The sequence below is a fragment of the Capra hircus genome, chromosome 22, assembly GCF_001704415.2.
Source record: "Capra hircus breed San Clemente chromosome 22, ASM170441v1, whole genome shotgun sequence".
Lineage (NCBI taxonomy): Eukaryota > Metazoa > Chordata > Mammalia > Artiodactyla > Bovidae > Capra > Capra hircus.
The window spans coordinates 39,179,658-39,205,537 of NC_030829.1; the positions used below are offsets into that span (position 1 = coordinate 39,179,658).

General features: G+C 42.7%; 1 protein-coding gene across 4 annotated transcripts in view; it reads right to left on the reverse strand.

Moving 5' to 3' along the window:
• PTPRG (protein tyrosine phosphatase, receptor type G) overlaps nucleotides 1–25,880 on the reverse strand; it is a 772,648-nt gene that overhangs the window by 168,772 nt on the left and 577,996 nt on the right. For all 4 annotated transcript variants that reach the window (XM_018066932.1, XM_018066935.1, XM_018066931.1 and 1 more), the window contains exon 6: nucleotides 9,520–9,586. In XM_018066932.1, coding sequence (XP_017922421.1) covers nucleotides 9,520–9,586 — 67 coding nt within the window. The remainder of the gene's footprint in view (nucleotides 1–9,519; nucleotides 9,587–25,880) is intronic.

The following is a 25,880-nucleotide window of genomic DNA, read 5'->3' on the forward strand; positions in this document are numbered from 1 at the left end:
GTTGTGTCAGGCTCTTTGTGACCTCATGAACTGTATGTAGCCCACCAGGCTTCTCTGTCCATGGGATTCCCCAGGCAAGAATACTGGAGTGAGTTTCTATTCCCTTCTCCAGGGGATCTTCCAGACCCAGGGATTGAACCTGGGTCTCTTGCACTGCAGGTAGACTCTTTATCGTCTAAGCAACCAGGGAAGCCCTAGTCATAGACAGTAAGTAAATGAATGGGTGTGGCTGTGTTCCAATAAAACTTTACTTACAAAAACAAGGCAGTGGGCCAGATCTGGCCCACAGATTGTATTTCCTGACCTCTGATTTCAAGGACAGTGGACACATGCCAGGCACCCTTCCTTCTCAGTACTTTCCCTGTCTTAAAGCATTTATCATTAATACGAGGCAGATACTTTCATAATCACCATGTCCCCAGGTGAAACCTCAGGGACAAAGAGAACCAACGATTTGAACAGGATCACACTGCTCCCAAGCTTCAGAGCCAGCATTCAAATCTACGACAACCTGAACTCTATAGCCTTGGTCTAGAATCCTTCTTCAGTAATGTTCTGGAAGAGTCAAATTTCAAATGAAAAATAACAAAATTCCATTCCTTTAAAATTATCCCATAAGCAAATTTTTTAAAAATAAAAATTCCTTTCAAAGTGCCAACTATAGTCATGTGAACACATGAGATGACTCTGCAGTCAAATAATCGTCTCTTTGACCTTAAACATCAAGAATGGTAAGAACCAAAAAAAAAAAAAAAAAAAAAAATCCTCATGAGATTAACATTTTTCCCAAAGCAGAGGACATCTAGTTGATCATTTTGCCTTCAACACCCAAACTAGCACTTATTAAGCATTTGATGGATGGACACTATGATCAAAGGGGTTCACAGTTCACTTACACAAAACAGGCAAGACCCCCTTAAATCACATCAATTCATCTCTCCTCCATTTCCTTGCTGCTGGATTATAATAATACAGACAGACATTTCCGACTAATAGTATACTTTGCTACCAATGTTCCTTGTGCTAGGATGTCTTCTTCCAAAGTCCATGCAAGATATTTTCAGGAGATTCAGCCATTAAGTCTTGGACAGAAAGTTCAGGCTAAGCTCTTTGCTTCAAGGATAATCAAAACGGTGTTGGAGTGATGATGAGAATATGGTCCTCAAGTATTTCTTCACTTGCCCCTTCAACAAGTCTATATAATGGGCTTCAATCAACTAAAAGAAGCAAATGGTAACCCTGGCCAAGAACAGGGCAGGAGATGGCCTGGGAGTAACAAGAGGCAGTCTGAAGTCATGAAGACCTTGGTTCAAGTCTCCCAGGTACTGTCTGCTTTCCTTGCCTTCCTATGTAATGGGGAATGTGAGAGTTGTATCTCAGAGGGTTTCCAGAGGATTTAGTGATGGCTGCAGGGCAAATTACATCCTGACCTGGTGCAGAGCCAGCATGTACCAGCACATTAGCAGTGAGGAGTTTCTGTTTTCAAACCTGTCACCTGCCACCTCATCCCCTTGGTTTCTGATTTCTTTTTTCTAAATTCCACAAGGAACTATTGGCTTCCAAAGTCATCACTTAATGATACAGTCCCAAGATAGCCATAGTTCTTTCCGGGGTCTTGCAATCAATTTGTAGAGAGAATAAACTACATGTCAGGGGTACTTATGATAAAAAGTTTATAAAAACAAAAACGCTGTCTGTCTGTTTGGTGTGAGGCCACTTGGTACTTGATATGTCCCTGAATAAAGCACTGCCTGAATCTCTGACTTTCTAATGCTCATCAGTGTCTTCTCTGATGGTGAAATTTAGCACACATGCAGACAGGTGCACAGACATAAATGTCCTGCTGACCAATAATCCTAAAGCGAACCCTGGCCTGACCACCACTCTGAACATGAAGAGACCTGCCACCCCTCCCAGGGTGGGGTCCTCCTCATTCTCCCTCCCCACCCCAAAAAGTAACCACCACCCTTTGCTTTTAAATATTCACTATTTCCTTTTCTTACACTTTCACCATCGACATGTGCACTCCGAAACAACAGGTCTTCCCTTTCTTTTTTTTTAAAGTTTTATTTTTTAATTGGTAGAAAACTGCTTTACAATGTTGTGTTGGTTTCTGATTCCCCACCCCCACCTTTTTTTTTTTTTAAACATCCAGTGCCCTCTTTAGGCTCCTGCATCACCTTATGGTTTTCAGATGTGCCCATGCTGGCGAGAGCCGCAAGGTTCCACACGTTTTTCACTGGGGTGAATTGTTTCGTTGTATGACCATACTTCATCGTGTTTATCCAGCTTGCTAACAATAGGCATCAGAGGCACTTCTGGGTTTTGGCAGTCAGGAAAAACAATGAACGCCACATTCTCATACACAGCTCATGGTGTGCTTTTATCTGAGTTTTTCTAGGGGACACACGCAGCGGTGCAACTACTCAATCAATTCGACTAGAAACTGCCAAACCATTTCCAGGAGGCCTGAGAATTCCTGGCATTCAAATCCTTGCCAACACTTGATATGGTCAGGATTTTTAATATCTGACTACCTGGTACATATTGCCAGATTATTTTTGATCTTTGTGAATTTAAAACCTTTGAGAAATAAACATACAATACACATGTGCTATTCTTTAGTTTGTAAATAGTCAAAATGCACGAATCTAAGGGGACAGTATGGTAAATGTTTATATTATACTTATGATATCTAATCATTTTCCAGATCTATAACACTGTTATTGCCCAGGAGATTTCTTTGGGTCCTTTCTCATTCAGTGTATGTACGCCTTTACCCCACTATTCTGCCTCTTACTACCAAGCTTCTATTTACTCTACATAAATAGAACCATGCAGCACATGCTCTTTCATTTTTGTGTGAATCAAGTTCATCATTTTACATTGCTGTAGACTATTCCCTCATTATGACCAGACCAAACCTTGTATATCTAGGCTCCTCTAGGACATCTGGGCTGTTTACACTTGGGGGCCATTATAGACAAAGCTCCTGTGTACAAGTGCTTCTGTGGCCATTTCTCCTGGGTATATACCTACATGTGGAACTGCTGGCTCAGCAGGTAAGGCTACACAGCCTTTGGAAAGGCTGCACCATCTGCAGTCCCCACAGTACCTCCCCTGGAGTGTCAACAGTGCTGTGCTCAGGGCTAGTTTTCTTTTTTTTTTAATAGTCTATCTGTGGCAGTGGCAGTTGACAAGGCAAAGCCTACCCACCTCTTTAGAAGGAATTCAGATTGTTTCATGACTGGAGTCTCTTCCGGGTTAGTGTCGATCATGGACACTTCAATCCTCGCAGGTGGGATATGGAGAACAGAACAGACGCAGACACACCAGATCTCAGCACTGAATGAAAACCCTTGGCTGGCAGTCACATAGATCTGCAGGATTTATGTCATCACTTCCCTTTCTGCAAGGTGCCTAGATTGAGTCTAGCTATTCTTGGACTTTTTCCATAGACCTGGTGAGTGAATGATGAGTATCCCAGAGCAAGGGAGAAGACGAGCTAAAAATACCCTCTAAGTGAACCCAGTGAATAAACTAGTCAGTTAGGGGAGGTGTTCTGCAAAGAAAGTTTTGATCTTTCATAGACTCAACTTCCACTGTGCTGAGTTTTAACAAGTAAAGCCTGTGGGAGCCCATTGTGTGACACCAAGAGAAAGTCAGGTGATAATGTATGCGCACTTTCAGTGATAACTTTCTCAGAAGTGTGCGGGCAGGGAAGACTGAGAGAAGAGCCATCTTGTTCTGCCTAATGTCTGAGGCAATTTCTGTCTTCCTCACGTTTCCGGTAAATGAGGACGATACCTTCCTGCTCATTAAAGTAGTACATTCAGTGGAAGAGGAAATCACAAAGAGCAAGGGGATGACAAAAGAGAAACAGATGGTCGAAGCTCAGGACTTCCCTACTGCTGGTGCAGTGGCCAAGACTCTGCACTCCCAACGCAACGTTCAGTTTCTGGTCAGGGAACCAGATCCCACGCGCCACAACCAAGGTCCTGCATGTCACAACAAAAGATGCTGCATGCCTCAACTAAGACACGGTACAGCCAAACACATAAGTAAATAAAAATGAATGTCAAAAAAAGAAAAAGACAACAGTCAAAGGTCACCAATCAAACTATCACTACTCTCAAATTTCCTTCAAAAAACTCGAATCTTTCTTGGATGATGGACAGGAGGGAATGGTTTGTCTTCTGATGCCCGACAGCATTCTAGATGAGGTGTATGTAGAGTCTGCTGGATTTCCTTTGGGTAGGTATTATGAAAAAGAATAGAAAGCAGGCAATCTGAAAATTGAAAGAAAAATAATACATCCCTTTTCACTGAAAGATTATACAATGTCTATTTCTTAGCACTGGTCAATCGGGTACAAAATACTTACACAGGAATTGGTATATTTTTATACTAATTCAGGCTTTTATACCAATTCACGTACAAGTTTATTTTTTTAATGGGTTTTGAAAAAATTAGAATTAGACTAAATTCTTTGAAACTAATTATTTCTATCAGGCGTGGCTGCTCACAAGTCCTGGTTCTTACATACAAAAAGCATTGTGAATGACTGAGTCAGTGCTATGAATATGATTCACAATTTCTTTCCTTTCCAGCAGATGCTAGTGGTAGTGTAAATAAATTCTCTGATTAGATACAGTTTAGTGCTTCAATCTGTGGCTCAAGAGATAGACAGGATCAAAATCGATGGCAAATCACCTCTCTTCATTCTATTTCTTCACGCCTCTCCAGTTTGTAAAAATCACAATTTACATAGAAAAATGAACCCTTAAGAGAGTGCACTTTCCGCTGCCAAGAGGTTTCCAGGTACCTCTCCCCAGCATGAGAGAAGCCAGGTTTCAGAGCTCAGGCTCTCAAACATGCCACCTCTATGCTGGTGCTGCTTGAAACCTTAGGCTCCCTTCTCGGCCTGGACAGTGTTTACGCACTCTTTAGGTCTCAAGGGTCATTTTGTCTGAGATGCCTGCTCTGTAATCCCAAGTCTGAGTAAAGTCTATAATTCCATATTTAACCTTATATCTCTCCTGACTGTCTATAAACTCAGCTGTGCTCTCTCTCTACGCGCAGCTTCATGGTGTACTTAGATTAGGTGCTTAATAAGTGCGCACAAAAGGAGCAAGCAGTGCCTGTAGGAAGCTCTGAGCATTTGAAAAGTGAGAGGCCCAAGTCATCAACTTTTTGGCAAGGTGATCAGGAAAACGTGTCTGGAAGGAAAACGTGAATGGCTGGACCAATCACGGGGGAACCCCTAAGATCTTCCTTCTAGAGACAAGCTGCTGTGAGGAGGCTTGTCAGCCTCTGTGCCTCCAGGGAGACCGGTCATGTTAGGATGCTCTAGTCAGTGACCACATAGAGGACTCCTCTTACGGGCAGCCTTGTCTCTGGGGTTCTCCAAGGGCCCAGCCAAAACTTCCTTAGAGATGCTTTCAGCCAGTCCTCCTAGCTTCCCTCTCTTTGGAGGTGTCAGACCTGTGTTGGGGTTCTAACGCTCTCCCCACCCACTCCTGCTCCCTCTCCTCTTTATCCTTCCTAGGCAGTCTCTTCCCCTTGAAGTCCAATCTTTCATCTGCTTCACAGGGGACTTGAGTGACCAAAGGCCAATGGTCGGCTAGTGGAACCAGATTCCTCACTGCCATTTCAGCTGGAGGAATATGTAAGATTCTTCCTATTGAAAAAAAAAATCACTTAATGAGAAATTAATATTCTAAGATAAGACTCCCAGAGCTGAGGAAATAAAAGACAGTGGTGAACTAGAACAGAGATCCGTATTGATTTCTTCTTGGTGCATCTCTCTATCATCGTGCCCAAGCCAGACACTCTGTGAAGGGCATGATTATTTATGTCTCATCACATTAACAGAGCATTCAAATCCCTCATAGGACCTTCAGCTCAAAACACTTCTAGTTCCAAGAGCAGTTTTTTTTTTTTTTTAAACCAATTTCAGATGTTTCTTCTCTTTTTGGAAGAATGACAGAAGTGATGGGAGTTATCAAAACGAGAGTCAACCATGGCCCAGGAACAGAGGGCAAAATCAAGTTTCCAAGACATTATCCTACTTCTTTCTCTTCCCAACGAAAGCAAAGCCTGGGCAGCCTTTAGTTCCACCTCTTCTTTTTCCAACGTTATATTTTTCACCTATTTGCATCTTTACTTGATTCACTCTTTTGGCTAACATTCCTGAGGATCTATTAGCTGTTAAATACACATGGGTTCTGCTCCCATGAAGCTTGCACTTTAGGAGGTAATACAGGGGTAAACGGGCTTCCCTGGTGGCTCAGTGGTAAAGAACCCACCTGCCAATGCAGGAGGTACAAGAGATGATGGCTGGGCATGGCAACCCACTCCAGTATTCCTGCCTGGGGGCCTACGGTCTACAGGGCTGCAAAGAGACAAGACACAACTGAGCGACTGAACACACTCACACAGGAATAGATACACAACACGAGTTCAGACCCCTTTAAAAGCTTCAAAGGAAGAAACCTAAGGTGAAATGACAAGGAATGATGGGAGTGGGGAGCCGGTGGGGAGCTGGGGAGGATAAAGGAAGAATTGTTTGAGGAAGCAAGATCTGAATCAAGACCTGAAATAATTAGAGGAAGACACCTGGGTTCTGAGCCGAACTTATCTGGCAGAGGAAACAGAAACAGCAGATGCAAAGACTAGAAGGGGTGACATTCTGGGCAGGCTAGGGCGACAGGGGGTGGCATTCATCTCCTCCTGGGTCCCTGAGGGCTGGCCTGGGTCTGTCTTCACCAGTGCATCAGTCCAGCAATCAGACTGAGTGGGCGTGCAACACTCCTGTGGAATAAACAAGTGAACCTTCTCAGAGGGGCTCAAGAGGCAGCTGTTGAGCCAGCTAGGGAGTGGCAAAGCCGAGATCCCCACCAAGGCCAGTCCGACTCCAAAGCCCACACTCTCCCCCAACAAGAAGGCCCTGATGAGGCCTGTGCTGGAACATGGAAGGCATCCTCTCCCAGAATGGCTGGGACTCCCTTCCAGGCTAGGTCACTCTGTTCGCAGAAGTGACTTTGCAATTCCTCACCTCAGCTTGGCACACGTCTGGGTGCCTTTTGTGGTATATGTTACTTAACATAATCAGGATAAAAGCCAGACACTAGAAACCTTGATCTGAGTTCCGTAACTGGGCATGATGAATAATTCAAGGGAGCCCTAGGGCTACGCCAGCCATGTGTGCCCAAATCAAGAGCAGCCTTTGACTAGAAGACTAAAGTTGAACCAAACATACTCACAAATAGGAATGCTCAAGCCTTCATCAAATATCAATGATTAATAAACAGATCTGGGAAAGAATAGATACATGTATATGTATGGCTGAGTCCTTTAGCTGTTCACCTGAAACGATCACAGCACTGTTAATTGGCTATACCCCAATACAAAATAAAAAGTTAAAAAAGGCACATTTCCAGATTTTAAGAGACAAAAGAAACACATTCCCTTGAGTGTTAAAGAAGAAATCTGTCCACCCCTCCAGGGGATAATGACTTCTGAGTTACACTGACATGAATGCTGAGTTCTAAAAATTAAAAAAAAAAAAAGAAGAACTGAACTTCCTTTGCAGCTATTTTTCCCAGGTCTACTCTGACTTTTCAATTAGGAGGTAGAGTTGAAACCACATCGTGGGCATCCCTGCCAGAACAGGTACCACATCCCTACACATAACAGCCTCTTAGAGGGTAATTGTGGAGAATGAAGAAGGATAACACGATCATGCCAGCATGCAGCTCATGAACCAAATGATCACAATGCAGGGCGTTTGCTGAGATCTGGGGACTTAGGGACTAAAGGACGCCTACTGCTTCTCTCTAACAGATGGGATCTCCTTCACTGAGCACTGTGGAAACAACGCCAGATGCCACAAACACATTCAAGTGCCGCAGCTGACGGAACACCTCCTCTTAGGCTGGAGAAGAGGTACCTGTTTTAAGGATTCTAGAATTCCTTGTAAGGTGATTGCATTATAACAAGAAGAGCCAGTGGGAAGGAAGGCCTGTCCATCATTCAGTACATGTGAACCCCCCAAACTTATCATCTACACAATGGGCTGGAATTTCAAGAAGCTGTTTCATCAATGGAGATTTCTAGGGCACCCTCTGAGAAAGAGCTCAGAGAACACAGCGTGTTGCCCATGACACCAACATCCTGTGCATTTTTGGTTTTGTTTTTTTTTTTTTAATTTTTATTTTTACTTTATTTTACTTTATAATACTGTATTGGTTTTGCCATACATTGACATGAATCCATCACGGGTGTGAAACTGTTCAGAGTGCAATGCAAATCTCCTCCTATATTGCTGTCCTCCACCGCCTATGCTGCTCTCAACATCACGTCACCAAGGGGCAGACAGCCTAAGAGTTGGCAAAAGCGTTTTGCTCCCTAAGGGAACTGTCTGTACCACCTACTTCCCAATTTTGCGTAAGGGGATTTCTTTGGAAATGGAGAAACAATGGAAATTTCCAACAGTGAAAACCTCAATGGGGTGTTTTCAAGTCATCTTACTTTTCTACATTTACTAGGTTTATTCTTGTTACCTGCTGTACAATTGAACAGGTCTAAGAGCACAAGAATTAATCCCAAATCCTACTTGCTTCCATTGAACACTGAAAACTGGTTTTGTTTCCCTGAGAGAAAGCGGGTAAAATGTTTGTTAAGCTCGGCAGAGTTGGCTAATGTGGAAAGACACCCTCCCAGAAAGCTGTGAAGATGTTTTATCACAGCCGTGGAGATGAAAGGGAGATTTATTATGGTTACTAACGCTACTTCTGTCAATGTCTTTGGAATTCTAATTAGATTATTAAAACTTTGCAAATCATTACATTACTTCTCAACTCCACACCTCCCCGTGACAGGGTACTTTTGAAATTAGACGATCCTGATGTCATAGGTAATGATGCATCGCCAATAATAAAGTTGCAGGGAAATTCCTCCAATAAAAAAAGGTTGGGTAAGACAGAACCCATCTATCTTACTTTCTCTCCCAGTTTTATGCTTGAGGATAAGACATGTCTGCTGCACAGAACACGGCCCAGCATTTTCCATTCCAGTAGCTGATGGTACTTGTTCACATGCAGCAAAGTTTAATGACCTGTCAGGGTTACTTAAACTTATTCCCCAAAATCTCAGAGGCAAATCAAGAAATTCATAAATGAAAAGTTACTTGAAAAGGGAATCAATTTAGGATAGCTATGAGGCAGGTGGCAGGTTCAGTGTGTATGAATGGTACCTCTTAAGAGGTTCTGATTTATAACATATGCATTCTGAGTGGTACCTGAAGAGAAACAAATGGCTTACTGTTAACCCAGATCCATTTGCAGGTAATAAATGGGTGTGCTCTTTACCCATCAAATAATGGCTCTCATGCCCTTCACCATCAGGGCATGAGGAATAGGTGTCACGCTCCGTCCTCTGCAAGATAACCCACTCCTTCAGGTGGAGACCTTAGCCCTCCCCACTCCAGAAAAAGGGAAGTGTACGCAGCTGCCTTACCGTGATGGACGACGCCCTTCAACCCGTGGATAATAGGATCCAGTGCAGAATTGTCCCTTGGACTGACCTATATGTAAAGGAAACATGATTGGTTAAATCTGTTCTGGCATCAGACACAACAGTCTCAGTTTAATCTTCTAAAGAGAAGGGGGAAGGGGGATGTTATCAAGCAAGCTGCTTGGGTCTCACATACACTATGCCTCTCACCAAACACAGGAGATTTATGACATCATAAAATCAAGTGAGGAAGGCTAAATCAAAAGAGAGAAACTTCTCAGAATACATCAGAACAGGAGAGAAACACTGTTGTCCCAGCAAGATCTTAAAAAGCATGCAGACTTTCCCCTTGCTTTGTTTTATTAAAAGTAGACCCCAACCGACTAAAAAGTCATTGAAAGTCATCAGAGACCAATCCATCACTGACCGAATATTTCAATACCTTTTTGTGATTTTTTTTCTCTTCTTTTTTGAAAACGGATTTGTTCCCTGCCAGCCTTCTCTCCTTTTTAAGGATCCCAGTCCCATGTGCCTTAACTTATGCTCAAAGGGGCATTTCTAACAGTCACTCAGGCAGGGCAAATATAGAGAGGAAAGGAGCTCAAAGAGACAGTGTCTCCAACCTTGATTCCCCCCTGGAGCTCTCTTCCTTTTTTTTCCCCTTTCTTTCTTTTTAAAATTTTGGCCATGTTGCACAGTTTGCCGGATATTTCAGTTCCCAGACCAAGGACTGAATGCAGGCCACAGCAGTGGAAGCGCCAATCCTAATCATTAAACCACCAGGGAACACCCCTTCTCCTCCTCCTGGAGTTTTTAATCCCCTCAAATGTCAAGCTTCTTTGATCCTGACTCACATACTTTCCCCTTAACTTCTGATACTGCTCAGCATAACTCTCAATTGTCTCTTTTCCAAAAGATTAAAATTTTACCAGCATGTTATAATTTTGGTTTTTAAGTTCTTTCTTTGAGACACATATTCAAATAGCAACAAATGAAATGATCTTTGCTTCCAAAGAATTCAGCAATGGGTAGCAGGGGAAGAGAGCAGGGTACAAACGCATCAGGACCAGCCATTAATCACATTTAGGATCTTAGGGCATTTGAATCAGAAGGGCCATGATATGATTTTCTCTGCTTTTGTGTATACTGAACTTCTTCCAACTGAGTTTCTCCAAATTCATTATCTATGACTAGTGTATGTCCTGAATCTTCTCGTTGTTTCAGGGATGTTATTTATATTTAAGCCACTTCTAACATAATAAAGTTAAGATATTGATGAACCTTTCAACATGTAGCAAGATCCAACTTGATGTTTCCTGGTTAGTCCAGGGGAATCCGGGGCCATTGTAGGTTAACTTTTAAGGTAACCGAAAAAATGAGTGCACCTCTTCATCCCTTACAATTCTCCTTGTCTGGTTACCAATTCTAGTTTGCTCTCTAATAGAAGTCAAACTTCGCAATGTCTTTCTCTCCTCTGCCTCAGCAGTGGTTCAACTGGAGGCATTTTTACCTATCTCCCCATTCCCACCCAGGGGCCATGTAATCACGTCTGCAGACACTGTTGGTTGTTACGAGTAAGGGTAGAGGAGGTGGGGCTATGAGCATCAGAGGGTAGACGCAGGGCTGCTCTAAACATCCAATAACATTCAGGAAAATGCAAGGAATTAACTAGCCCATGATTCCAACCATGCATTACGTTGAGACAGAAATGCAGAATGGATGCTCTGAGTTAACAGTGATTACATATTAATGTCTGGAGCCCTGAGTTACGACTAAATTCAAACACAGTTGTCACTGTGTATGGGGTTATGTTTATAGACTAATAAAATGAGGTGGAATTTGGTGCTACATCAAAAAGACTACAAGTATTAAAAAAAAAAAAAAAAAAAAGGATCACTGTATCAGAGCACAGTGGTAGAATTCCAGAAGCTGTCATGAGTGTTACCTCCAAAATAGCCTGAGAGGAAGCTCAAACCAGGGGTTTAATACACTGGTCGTAGAACAAAACATTCCTGAAAGGCAAACATCCATGGAACACCACACAATGAAAAAAAAAAAAACCATATTTGCACCATAGCATAGACTAATCAAACATTTTAAAAACTTAACCAAAATGGAAACACAATTCAAGAACGGAAGATAAGAGAGTCTATCAGTGAATGGCCAAACTTTAAGAGTGATAGAATAAAGCAAGACTCCAGACAAATACCTCGTATCAAATTGAAGTCAGAGACGAAAACATGGTCCCCTTCTCCCTTGTCCAGATTCAGGCTGCTGGACATGTTAATGCCAGTTCAACTACTCAAAGTTATTCTAACGCAGGTGGAAAATGGCAAATGGCCACCAACTCCTGCGTTCACTGTCACACACACCTTGGAAAGGTGGTTTTCTACTCCTCTCATCAAGAGCGCAGATCGATTTCTCTACTCTTTGAAACTGGGCTTGACCACATTTGCTTTGGCCAAAAAGACATCAGCAGACATGATGCAGAGAGAGGCTTATATAGGCACTTGGGTGCAAGGGTTTATACTGTCTTGTTAATTTTGAAATCTGGAAACCCCTAGGTAAGGAACGCCAGGCTAGAAATAAGAGAGGTCAAGAGACCACAGGAACGGACACACACAGTCTCAGCTGAAGCCATCCTAGACCGAGCCCAATGGGCAGACAGCAGAGTAAGTCTATTTGAGACCACCCAGCCTTAGAAGGACCACCTGCAGTCTGCAGAGACCAGCCAAGTTGGCCTTGACCAGAAGCACCAACCAGCTCATCTAGGGAATCAGAAAGTAACAAGATGACTGTTGTTTTAACTAATTGGGATCATTTACTAAAGAGCAACATTTACCTGAGTTTCATGACTGTGTACAGAGGTGGAAGATGGGGGGTAGGCTATGATACCAACCATTTTCTTAATTAATACACTTTGCTTATTTATGGCTTGTCTGGATGGTTTCTCAATGAGATCTCACATCACAAGACACAACATTTACCATCAACCTGATCAACTCCTGTGCTTCTACAAAATGGTGTTACCCCTCTTCCACTGTGGCAACATTTAACAGATACTCTGATTTTTTTTTTCTATTTTTTGGCCACACCCTGCATAATGTGGGATCTTGGTGCCCTAACCAGGGATGGACCCTGCACCCTCTGCACTGGAGGCATGGGGTCTTAACCACTGGACCACCAGGAATGTCCCCTGAATACTCTGATTTTTGATCCCAATAATAGGGGTATGTTCTGTACTCAGGGGAACTCTTTAATGCATTTAGCCTTATCAGACGATGTGAAACTTCAAAGAAAGTGTTCTAATCACCTGTGACTTACATCCATCAATAATGTTGTAGCCCATGAAAAAAGAAAATTATCTGGCACCCTAATCCACCTTCAATTTCTGGTTGCTTCTGACTCCACTAACTCTGTGTTTGATTACTCAAGACTGGTCTCATTCAGACTCAAGAGCCTGACCCTAGATTCTAAGCAATGCTGAAAATGAAAAGGCTTCTACAATGTCCATTTACCTACACAGCCTCTATTGCTGGTTTATATGGTTGAGGTTTAGAAGACGGACAGAAAGAGGGAGAAAAATGAAGATTACTGGATGGTGAAAGTAACTTACTAATAATATAGAACCTACTTTCCAGTTCATGTCTTAGATTTAAAAATCAGGATTAGAATCCTAAGAGCATATTAATATGTGGGTTTGTTCCAGAAGGCATAAGCCTAACAAATAATCCCATCCACTCACTGCTTCAAGCAATGTGCCACTCAAAAAAAATTCGGAGACATTAGCTTAGCAATTTGGGAAGCTCTGAAATATGCCTTCAGAGAAGGTGTACAAGGTGACTTCTGATCTCTGCCCAGGATAGAGGAGGCCAAGAGATGGGGGAAGATGGAAATCTTAGAGCTTCAGTGCCTTCATCTGTGACATGGGGATACAATCTCATGGCTTTTTTAATGATAAATTTAATTTTTTTTTCAATTTTACTTATTTATTTGGTTGCACCAAGGCTTAGCTGTGGCAGGCAGGATCTTTCACTTGTGACACGTAGGATCTAGTTTCTTGACCATGGATCGAACCAGGCCTCCTGATTAGGAGCTCAGAGTCTTAGCCACCAGATCACCAGGGAAATCCCCAATCTCATCATGTTATGAGAATGCAATGTATGAAGCTTGGGATATAATGCTGAGTCCAAATGCAACAATTCATGTGGGCTGCATAGGACTGGGTAACAACCTGACCCAAACACTCAAATGTAAATGAATGTCAAACACCAGCCATCTTATCCCTGAGACTTCTTAATGCACTTGGCTCTAAAAGCAATAATAGCTCCTTGAGTTCAATTTTCAAAAGATGCAAATTTATTTGACATCCACTCCATTTTGTAATATGCCGCTCCCTCTAAAACCACACGAGTTTTCCTGGCTTTTGAAATTTGCTTCCTTCCACTTTAGAGTCAAAGAAGTTATGCAGTAATATGGAGAAGGCAGCAATTGCACAAATGAGCCTAGAATGGACGAGGAGAAATAGACACCGCTTTCCCAGAGAGCAGTCCTTTCCTGCTCTCCTTGCACAATGAAGCTTCGGGCACTTCCAATTCAGAGCAGCTTTCACGGCATTAGTCATCTTCAAAAGGATAGCACGCTGACGCAACAGAGGGCTCTGAATTAAAGCTTTTAAGTTGTCTTTGGATATAATCAGAAGACATAGGGATATCAGCAATACAGGAAACCATGGCATGTAGGTTTGGGTGAAAGGGCAAATTCATATAAACACAGAAGACGCCTAAACTTCATAAAATTTTCTTTCTAAATTATAGCTGTAAGGATTCAGCCAGCTGTCAATTAAGTAACTAAGTTATCGATAATCTCCAGAGATGTCTCTCTATAATCTAGGCTCTACAGGCAGACATCCATTTATTCCTGCTGGAAGCAAAATGACATGGAAGTAGACAGGCCCTGCCAGACTGCGTGTGTCTGCATTCGGAGATGAGATGCCATTTACTTTTTCCATCCACTGTGCCATGTAGCCCTTGACTTGGATCCTAATAATCTTCAATCTATCAAGTCCTGGCCATCTGCTGAATAGGATGGCCAAGACAACCTAGTTGCCTTGAATCCGACATCGCCAGCTGCTCCGTTAGTCCTATAAACGTCATATCCAGCCAATACCCTCATGTGGGAAAAAGGATTTATGCCTGCTGAGGGCGAATGGCTACCCCATTAACCACAACTATGAGGGAAAGTGACAAACAGCAGGACCAGAGGCTCTGCACATCCTTCCTGAATTGCAGCAATGATGATCCATCCACAATGATGGTTAGCAGGTAACTGTGAACTCAGAAGCTAAAGTGTTTATCAAGAAAAGGGCAGGCTGATTTCAGATCTGATTCTTCTCTTCACCCACAGCTATCACCTAAAGGGCCACACAGCAAGGATGCTGCAGCTTCTTCCATTCTGGCTCCAGCACCTTGGGTACCACTCACCAGGGTTTAGTTCAAGCTGCTCTCAAGACGTTCCTGACAAAAACCATTCATGACTTGGCTGTTTTTACAAAACTGCATTCCAAGTTAAGCCTCAGAGGCAGAGCACTGACCACATCCCTTTATTAATAAAGAGTTGTGTCCAACTCTTTTGCAAGCCCATGGACTGCAGCCCACCCAGCTCCTCTGTCCATGGGATAATCCAGGCAAGAACACTAGAATGGGTTACCATTCCCTTTTCCAGGGGATCTTACTGACCTAGGGATCGAACCCAGGTCTCTGACACTGCAGGCAGGTTCTTGACCATCTGAGCCAACAGAGAAGCCATTAATAAATTAAATGCTTGTCAATAATTTCAGAATCTATCTACGTTCAAGAGGATAAGAGCATCAAACTACCGACACTGTTGAAACAATGCTGATCTATATTGAAGTATATTGATCTATATAACACTGATCTATGTTGAAAACATCATTGTTTTCTTGACTCTCCTTTTTATTTTTATTTTTTTTTGATCTTCACATCGACTTTTTTTTAAGTTTATTTTCATTTTTATTAGTAAATTGTTCGTAATAATCCATATCAAGATTATACTTTCTTTTTTTTTTAATTTTTATTTTTACTCTATTTTACTTTACAATACTGTATTGGTTTTGCCATACATTGACATGAATCCACCACGGGTGTACATGCGTTCCCAAACATGAACCCCCCTCCCACCTCCCTCCCCATAACATCTCTCTGGGTCATCACCGTGCACCAGCCCCAAGCATGCTGTATCTTGCATCGGACATAGACTGGCGATTCGATTCTTACATGATAGTATACATGTTTCAATGCCATTCTCCCAAATCATCCCACCCTCTCCCTCTCCCTATGAGTCCAAAAGTCCGTTATACACATCTGTGTCTTTTTTGCTGTCTTGCATACAGGGTCGTCATTGCCATCTTTCTAAATTCCATATATATGTGTTAGTATACTGTATTGGTGTTTTTCTTTCTGGCTTACTTCACTCTGTATAATCGGCTCCAGTTTCATCCATCTCATCAGAACTGATTCAAATGTATTCTTTTTAATGGCTGAGTAATACTTCATTGTGTATATGTACCACAGCTTTCTTATCCATTCATCTGCTGATGGACATCTAGGTTGTTTCCATGTCCTGGCTATTATAAACAGTGCTGCGATGAACATTAGGGTACATGTGTCTCTTTCAATTCTGGTTTCCTCAGTGTGTATGGCCAGTAGTGGGACTGCTGGGTCATAAGGTAGTTCTATTTACAATTTTTTAAGGAATCTCCACACTGTTCTCCAAAATGGCACTAGTTTGCATTCCCACCAACAGTGTAGGAGGGTTCCCTTTTCTCCACACCCTCTCCAGCATTTATTGCTTGCAGATTTTTGGATCGCAGACATTCTGACTGGTGTGAAGTGGTACCTCATTGTGGTTTTGATTTGCATTTCTCTAATAATGAGTGATGTTGAGCATCTTTTCATGTGTTTGTTAGCCATCCATATGTCTTCTTTGGAGAATGCCTATTTAGTTCTTTGGCCCATTTTTTGATTGGGTCGTTGACTCTCCTTTTTAATACTCACAAATATGACTTCTCTTCTTCTACATCCTATACTCTCAGTTTCTAAGGTAGAAATTTCTTTTTCCCTTTTGACATCACAATAACATTTTCTATTCTCTCTGATTCTCTCTGGACTGTCACTGATGCCGTGGGATTGCAAAAAGTGGAATCAGAGGTATTCAAGCGCATTTAACACCCTACATTGCCACAGAATAAAGTCAAGGAGAAAACAGAGACACAAGCCAGAAGGAGTCGAGGCTGATGAAGAAGAGCTCTGAAAGGCTGCAGGACTTCTGAAATGAATGATTTTAGTCTCCTGATCAAGTAGTGGCAAGTAACCAAGTATGAATTCCTCAGCAGGAGGCTTGGATTAACTTCAAATCAAAAATTTCCAGAATCATAGTTAAGCCTAATCTAATAGATATGCAAAACATCACAGAGGTATCTCACCAGAGAAAGAAGACTTCCTGTCAGAGAGAAAGGTCACGGCCCCGTATCATCATCTATTTTCCAGCACTTGACAGGACACACTCCTGGGACTGGTTTCCATCAGCAGATGAGAAAATTCCTAACTCCTCAGCCATGGGAAGGGATTAATATGAGAAAGCAACACAATCATAAATGCTAATATAATTCACCCTCCTCACTTCCAGTGGCCCTTGAGCATGGACACGGGCTTACTTCCTGTTAATTCATAATATTCATGGAGACTAGTCAATTCACAAGTTATTCATCTCCAGAGAACTGAGATGCATGGCCAGAGAAGGCTACAGATGAAATGAAGTTAAAGCTCTTGGTCTGCTTAAACTGACCACTCTATCCCTGTGCTCCCACCTCCCCAGCTCACCAGAAGGTTTACCACTTAATTGTCAGACTTGGCTTGGAGGAGTCTATTACTGGAAAAGCCAACCCGGCAGGGTGACAGGGAGGCCCAGGAGCGAATCTGCACGACTGCAAATCTTGCCAGCAGCAAGCATGTCTACTGTCAATATAGGCGATTTCTCATTTTCATGAGAATCAAACTGCCCTGGGCTCGGTCTACAGTGCCATTTCCTCTAGCTGTGGACTCACTCAACTCTCAGTTTCAAAGCCAAAGCAGAAGAAAGTGAGGGAGTAGGCAGACGGGGGCACCTGGCAAATGGGACTTCCACAGGGGCCCACATGGTGGTTTTTGTCCTTCGTAGTCTTTTTAAGGCATTGCGTTTCAGAGCCAAGAAGATAGTGGGGAGGGCTTCACAGCAGTTCAAGACAGGGTCCCTGAGCCAGCCTGTCCTACCCCTGCCAGTCTTCTCAATGTAAAGGCTGCTGTTGTACTGGGAAGAAGCAAAAGAGAAATTCCAATCCAGCAAAGTATGACCCAGAGTCTTAAGCTACTGTTTCACACAGATGTTCTCAGGACCTTTGAAATTAAAAAAAAAAAAAAAAAAGAGAGAGAGAGAGAGAAGCCTGGGGCAAGAGAAGCTTATTTCAGGTTCAGTGCCTTGCCAGTAAGTTTCTCTTGATTTGGTATCGCAATGCTGGACAATGTTGACTTTCTCTTGTTCATAATCCTGCCATGCACTGAAAAGCTCCAACAGTATCAGAGGTTTGGGGGAGAAAGCAGGGCTGTTTCCACATGTAGCAAGTGACTTCAACTAAAACATGAAATGTGAACTCTCACCCTTGCTTTTCCATTCCCTTGAAGCAAAAAGCTGCTCAGGGCAGTCCATTTACAAGAGCCTCAGAATCCAGGAAGCAGGAGGTAGGGACTGTTTTAAATCCCCACCACATATGCAGCAAGAAAAACTTAAGGAGACAAAGCATATGATCCTTTCCTTGAAGAGATTCCTCCTTAGGAGTAGGTCAGGTCATCATTTTGGATAAACTTTAAGTCCAGTAACCAAAGATCCAAATGGCATTATGAAGGATGGGGAAGACTATATAAATATCACATAGGTGTCATATATAAATTATTAAAACAAACCTTGCTCATCTTATAGTTACATATGTAATGGCAGGGTGGCGGGGGCGGGCGGGGAATGATAGGATCTCTTCAGCTCAAATCCTAAGAACCCAGCTCTTACGCGCATTCACTCAACACACACTCACTGAATGCCTGTTGTATGCTGTGACAGGCTGACTCTTAACGAATCTCCCAATGGTCCCCACTCCAGGTATTCAGACCCTAGAAGTCTCGCTCTCTGAGGCCAGGCTGATCTAGTGGCCTACAGGAAGTCCCCTATATACAAGCTAGTTCTGTTTCGAGAGTATGTTTTCAAATCCAATTTGTTCATAAGTCCAACAAAGTTAGCCTAGGTCCCCAACTAACACCATCAGCTATATAGTACTGAACTGTAACAGGTTTATAATACTTTACAAACAATACATAACAAACACACACACACAAAAGAAAATATTTTTAATCTTACAGTTGTAGTTGTTTAGTGGCTAAGTCGTGTCTGACTTTGTGACCCCATGGTTAGTCTCCTATCAGGCTCCTGTCAGGATCCTCTATCCATGAGATTCTTCAGGCAAGAATAGAAGAGGAGGTTGCCATTTCCTTCTCCAGGGGATCTTCTCAAGCCAGGGATCGAACCTGCATCTCCTATATTAGCAGGCAGATTCTTTACCACTGAACCACTGGGGAAGCCTCAATCTTAGCGTACTATACCTTGAAAATTACAGCAGTAGAGTATGACAGCTGGCATGCAGTGGCATGTTTGCATTTTTGAACATTGCGGGGGTCTTACCGTATTTTTACAACAGTAGAATGAGGCAAAAGCAAAGGGAAGTCACTTCTATGATTAGGCAACAAGGGATTCTCATCTCCATCTTGCTAGCAGGCTCTTACCAGTCCCTGCTCAGCTGTGAAGAACACAGCCACACTAGAGGGGCAGGTGTGGCAAGCAGCTGCAGGAAACCGAGGTCCTCAGGAAAACAGCCCTGGAAGAACTGAATTCTGCCAACAACAGTGAGGGCGGAATGGATCCTTCCCCAGCTGAACTTTCAGATGAGACACCTGCCCGGCTGACATCCTGACTGCAGGCTTCTGAGAAACCACAAAGCAGAAGGCTCACAGAAACTGAGATGGCAAGCGTGTGTTGGTTTAGCCTCTGAGCTTCTAGTAATTTGTGATACAGCAGTAGATACGCACATGTCAAGAGCAGGGCACTGGGATATGATCCTGGACAAAGCATGGCGCTTATTCTTTCAGAGCAGAGAGTCTAGCTCAAACTCACATAGATGGGGTGAAGCGCCCAGGATTCCTTAAAGAATCCACACTTTGCCACAGTCCTCACCCTGCATCAACTATTAAAAGGCAGCTTCCACCCTTCTGAGTAAACCTTTATCCCTTTTAGACCTAAGCTGCTACGTTACACCACAGCTTGAGAGTTTAAGGGGACGCTATATGTTTAGAATCTAAGTTCTAACCAGGAAAATGTGGTAAAAAAAAAAAAAATAATCGCAATTCTTAAACAGTTGTCAACAGTCAATGATAACACATCGTGAGTCAACAGTTTTCAGTAGCTCTTTTGTTTACACAAACATAGAAACCACTAAGTGGCAGCACAGAAACTAATGCCTTCTTGGTGAAACCTGCTCCTGGGCAAGGTGCACAGTGAAACGCATGGGCCTGCGCAGCTGCTGTTTCCAAGTCATGGCAAGCAAGCCAAGTGCAAGCTAATTACACATCCCGATGCGTTTTTTCTCTTTTTCTTTTGGAGGAGGTATTTCTACTTTGTGCTTTGTTTGGAGCACTGAATAACTGCTCCTATAGTGTAGTCTCTGAAGATAGATTAAGTATCATTCCACTCTCCCAAGCAATGCTTCACAGGGCATTTCCTATTCCAAACCACATGGCCCCGGGAGGGCTTCGGGGCATGTCGCTCTAAGGCACCTGCCCCTTGTCACGGCCGTCTACAATCAACCCCTGAACTGTTCTAAACATCCCACTTCGTCCACCAATAAACTGATGAAAACGTGTTTTCAGCAGACAGTGTTAAAGCTGTCAAGAGTCTGATTCAAGAGCCTTCGCTAAACGACATTTTGGTGGGGGATACAATAAGATTATTTAAGTGGACGAACATCTTCAAATCCATAAATTAAAGAAATTCCCTCTAAGTAAGTGATATCTCTTCAACAAAAGCCAGCCCCATCTCAAGGAGGACACAGATGAATAGTAACTGAACAGTTCGGGCTTTGTATTTAAAATGCATCTGAGTTCAGCAGAGGATAAAATTAAACTGCAACAAGGAAAGACAAAAATCTTTCCCAGCAGGCCTTGATTGATAGAACGGGCCATTTGTAGCAGAACAAAAGGGAAAACCAGAAAGTTTGTTTGTAGCAATCATTGCCTCACTGAGCCAACTTTCTCTCCTTTGAGACAATAATATGACTTCCTCACAGAGCATGTAGTCTACTTATTTAAGCAACAGTACTTCAGGATTCTTGAATTCCTCCAGCATCTCAGTTGAAGAAAATGGCCCCAGTGGGGTAAGTACAGGTAAAATTTAACCAAGATGAAGCTTATTTTATACAAAGAGCTGTTGACAATAGCCTGAGAATAAAACTCCTTAAAAACAATGCAAATATGTCTCCTGTAGTTGAATGTCATGAACTTACCCGAAACAGCAACTTGGGTTTCTAAGACTAGGGCTGTGACTAAGCACAGAGTTTTGGAAAGTAGGTTGGTAGACCCAGGATTCGAACTTAACTCTTCCACTTAATAGCCGTATGCTTGTGGTGCTGGTGGTGGTGGTTTAGTCGTTAAGTCGTCCGACTCTTGCGACCCCATGGACTGTAGCCTGGCAGGCTCCTTTGTCCATGGGATTCTCCAGGAAAGAATACTGGAGCAGATTGCCATTTCCTTCTCTAGGGGATCATTCCAACCCAGGAATTGAGGCCGGGTCTCCTGCATTGTAAGCAGATTCTTTACCAACTGAACTAAGTGCTTAGTTGTTCAATGGGACTCATGCTCGTGGGAAAGTTAATTATAACCTCACTGTGCCTCAGTTTCCTCACAAGTAAAATAAGACTATTCCCCCATAACTTCAGAGTGTGGTAAAGGGGATTAAATTAACGTTTAGCACAATGACTAATACATCCAACATTCTTTACAAAAGCAGATATAGCCTCACTTTCCCCCAAAGAGGTACCATGACCAGGCACACACAAACATACACAAAGATACAAATATGACTCTACTTTCGGTTACAGACAGACCAACAGTTTGGGCAATTCCAAGCTAAATTCCCTTCTCCAGGGGATCTTCCCAACCCAGGGACAGAATCTAGCTCTCCTGCATTGCAGGCAGATTCTTCACCATCTGAGCCACCAGGGAAGCCCAAGAATACTGCAGTGGGTAGCTATCCCTTCTGCAATGGATCTTTCCAACCCAGGAATCGAACTGGAGTCTCCTGCATTGCAGGCAGATTCTTTAGAAGCTGAGCTACCAGGGAAGCTGCAGCCATGAAATTAAAAGACATTTGTTTCTTGGAAGAGAAGCTATGACCAACCTAGACAGCATATTAAAAAGCCAACAACAGTCTGTTTAGTCAAAGCTATGGTTTTTCCAGTAGTCATGTATGGATGTGAGAGCTGGACTATAAAGAAAGCTAAGCATCAAAGAATTGATGCTTTTGAATTGTGGTGTTGGAGAAGACTCCTGAGAGCCCCTTGGACTGCAAGGAGATCCAACCAATCCATCCTAAAGGAAATCAGTCCTGAATATTCACTGGAAGGACTGATGCTGAAGCTCCAATACTTTGGCAACCTGATGGAAGAACGGACTCCCTGGAAAAGACCCTGATACTGGGAAAGATTGAAGGTAGGAGGAGAAGGGGGTGGCAGAGGATGAGATGGTTGGATGGCATTACCTACTCAACAGACATGAGTTTGAGTAAGCTCTGGGAGTTGGTGATGGACAGGCAAGCCTGGCATGCTGCAGTCCATGGGTTTGCAAAGAGTTGGACACGACTGAGCAACTGAACTGAAGCTAAATTCAGTCGATCATGACCCTTTCACTTTCATGTCAAAATTCCATTGCAATAAAATGGTATCTTTCAACCCAGTAGACTAATTGCCAAAACTGGGAATTATTTTGACTCCTCCCTTTCTTTCCATACCTATTATGATACATCAGAAAGTCCAGAAAACTCCATCTCCTAAAAATGACTTCAGTTGGTCCACCTCTCTCCACCTCCTCCATTCTCACTCTAGCCCAGGCCACCAGCACCCTGAACCTAAACAAACACTGACTGATTTCCCTGATTTCTTTACTGCACCCTCCAGGCAGTCCTTCTCTGTACAGCAGTTACACCAATGGTTCTCCCCTGGCAGCCTACTGCTATCACTTCTAATCAGTTCTTCAGAGAAGAACAGAAACAGACAACAGCAGCTGTTCTGATTGACCTGAGCTGCAGTCTGAGCTTCTGGGTATTTAAAAGCTCTCTAGGTGATTCTGAGAGTCACTGAGTTAGAATTATCTATTACTCACTATTGTTTTTAGTTTGTCTTGTACAATCTGAGTTCTCCCAACAGAGACTGACCCTGTGCCCTCTGCAGTGGAAGCATGTAGTCCTAACCACTGGACTGCCAGGGAACTTCCCTGAATCATCTTTTAAAAAGTAAATCCAATGACAACACAGCCCTGCTTGGAAGTTCACCAGGATCTGGGTCAAGGCCACCTATAGATTCTTCCTGCAAAGTCTTAATTCTTATTCCCATGGTGTACTACAGTCCAGCCTCATTGGCCTCCTTCTTCTTCTTCAAATACCCTGAATACTTCACTGCCTCCAGGCCTTTGCCCCACTGATCCTTGGCTGAGAATGTTCCTCATTCAGCTCTATACAGGACAGTTCTCACTTTTCAGACCTTGGTTAAGTCTGATTTTATCAAGAAACCTTCCCTGAGTGCTCATCCAAATTGGCCCATCCTATATATATTAACCATCACTCTGCTTAGCTCCCTGCAAGCACCAATCTCTCTGCCTGTCAGTACCTGAAGGTCAAGGTATAGCCCAGGTGGTCAGTGCATCAGAGCCAACCTAGGATGAAGGGTCCAAGAAATTCAAGCAGGTCAGAGGTCCTCATCCCCTCCATGTGTGACCAAGGTATCACTTGTAACACCTGCTCTCTCATAGCACTTTCTACTTTACTTTAATGATCTATTTAAACATCTATTTTCTGTTCTCCCGACTGTCTCCCTGAAGGCAGGGCTCATACTTTCAATGACAAATTGAGATTATAATGGAATAACCACAGTTCAGGCACGCAAAAGTGGAGCGGGGCTCTTTGAGAATCTGGTCTCAAGACACATCACTGCACCACTGAGAATTTAAACTTTCTCTGAACTGTGCCAGACCAATGGACACCACCAGGCCTATTCAGAACACCTGGCAGCTGCAACCTGCTGGTCTCAAGGTCTCTCCTTTTAACTATGAACCATTTCAGACCCTAGCCAACCCTTGCTTAACAAGCACCCTTACTTCTTGCCAGCTCCAGTTATAATTCTTGACTAACAACTCATGTAACTAACTATAACCTTGTGATGTTCTTTCCCTTTAAAATCCTCATTTTCTAGCCCAATGGAACACAAGTCAAGTGTTCCATAAATCTATGTCTCTCAGGCTACAGTCCCAGCAAACCCCAAATAAATGCCTTTCTACTTCAATCTGGTCCCCGTTTCTGAAAATCCAGTTAATGCATTCTTTAATTTGATTTTCTATTACCAGCTTCATTTTGGTGCCTGCATAGAATAGGCACTAACAATGTCTGTTTTAAAAAAAGCAAAATAGGTAGCTATTGAAGAGGTTTAGAAGGAGAAAGAAAAAAGGGAGAAAGAGTTTAAAGGAAACTTTAGCCAGGGTATCTAGAGAGCTGAGAGAACTCTGGGATTTCTGATTCAAGTCCTGGTTGTATGCTGGCTGTGTGACCTGAAGTTAAGTGACTTAATCAGACATTTCACTGAGATGGGCTTTCATTTTATTTTCTTTGAAGGAGGTTTTGAAAGCTAAAAATCAAAAAACCAAAATTCAATAGCAATGATAATGGCAGGGAGAGAAGAATCAGTAAAGGACAGCTAAAGCAAGCTTCCCACTTTTTTAACAGATTGCAGTTTACTCCTAATTATACATGGTCTTCAGAGTCATGTTGCTTTGGTTCAAATCAAAGTGCCACACTGATGAGATGTGACAGGGGTCAGCAAACTCCAACTGATCAGCAAAATACAGCCATTGGGACACTCCCACAATCTATGTTTGTAAATAAAGTTTTATTGTAACACAACCCTGCCCATCGGTTTACAATCTGCCCATGGCTGCTTTCGCAGTGTAAGACAGCAAGAAACAGTTGGCACAATACTTCATGACCTGAAAAGCCAAAATATTTACTATCTAGCCCTTTATAGAAAGTTAAAGAAGCCCAGCTTTACACAAATCAATTATTTAACTTCCCTTAAGCATCAGTTTCCTGGATCTATGAAATGGAGATACTAACCCAGTGCTTTCTTAACAGAGCTATTGAGACAGTCAAATGAGATAATCTACATAAAATACTTCACAAAGTGTCAAGTATATATGAACTAAATAAATTCTGAATAATAAATAAGCAATATTCATCCCTTCAACTATCTAACTATACTCTTTCATTAATTCACTCAGTAACGCATACATTCAACAAATATTTACTAAGCACCTGGTAAGTGCCAATGATTGAGCTAGAATATATTTGACTGCGGATACATCTATCAGATGAACAAAAGCAAAAAGAAAGGAAAGAATGGAAAATATCTATCTGTAATGTCCTCACAGCCTGGGAGTTATCAGATACGAGTATTAGCAGTTACAGTATTAGACTATGTTGACAAGACTTTGACTTTTGTTTTATTTGAAGAGGCACTGCATCAGGAAGCCTTTACAAAGTCTTTGGGGGAATGACTGAGTGATGGATGGCTGTTACAAAAGGTTCAACTTCCAAGTAGGGAGGCTTCCAATGATGGTGTGAAACTGCCCCAGTTTTCTGATGTCGTAGGTGAACTCTGTCTATCTGTAAACACTACATGAAAATCACCCACAATCTAGAGACAGGTTTCACAGGTGGTGTTACTCAGATCTTGGTATCACTGCTAAAGTAATTCCAAAGGCTACGAGTGCACTGAGAAATGTGAGGGTTGTTTTCGAACGTTAAATCTGCAGAGTTCCACACTGTGACGCGAGGCGCAATGCAATAATTCTGTTCGCAGAACAGCGTGGAGAATGAGCCACGGAAAGCAGTCTGTCAGTGAACTTGCAGAGGTCCCCTTTAGGCACTCCAACTTTCTTACAACTTCAGAT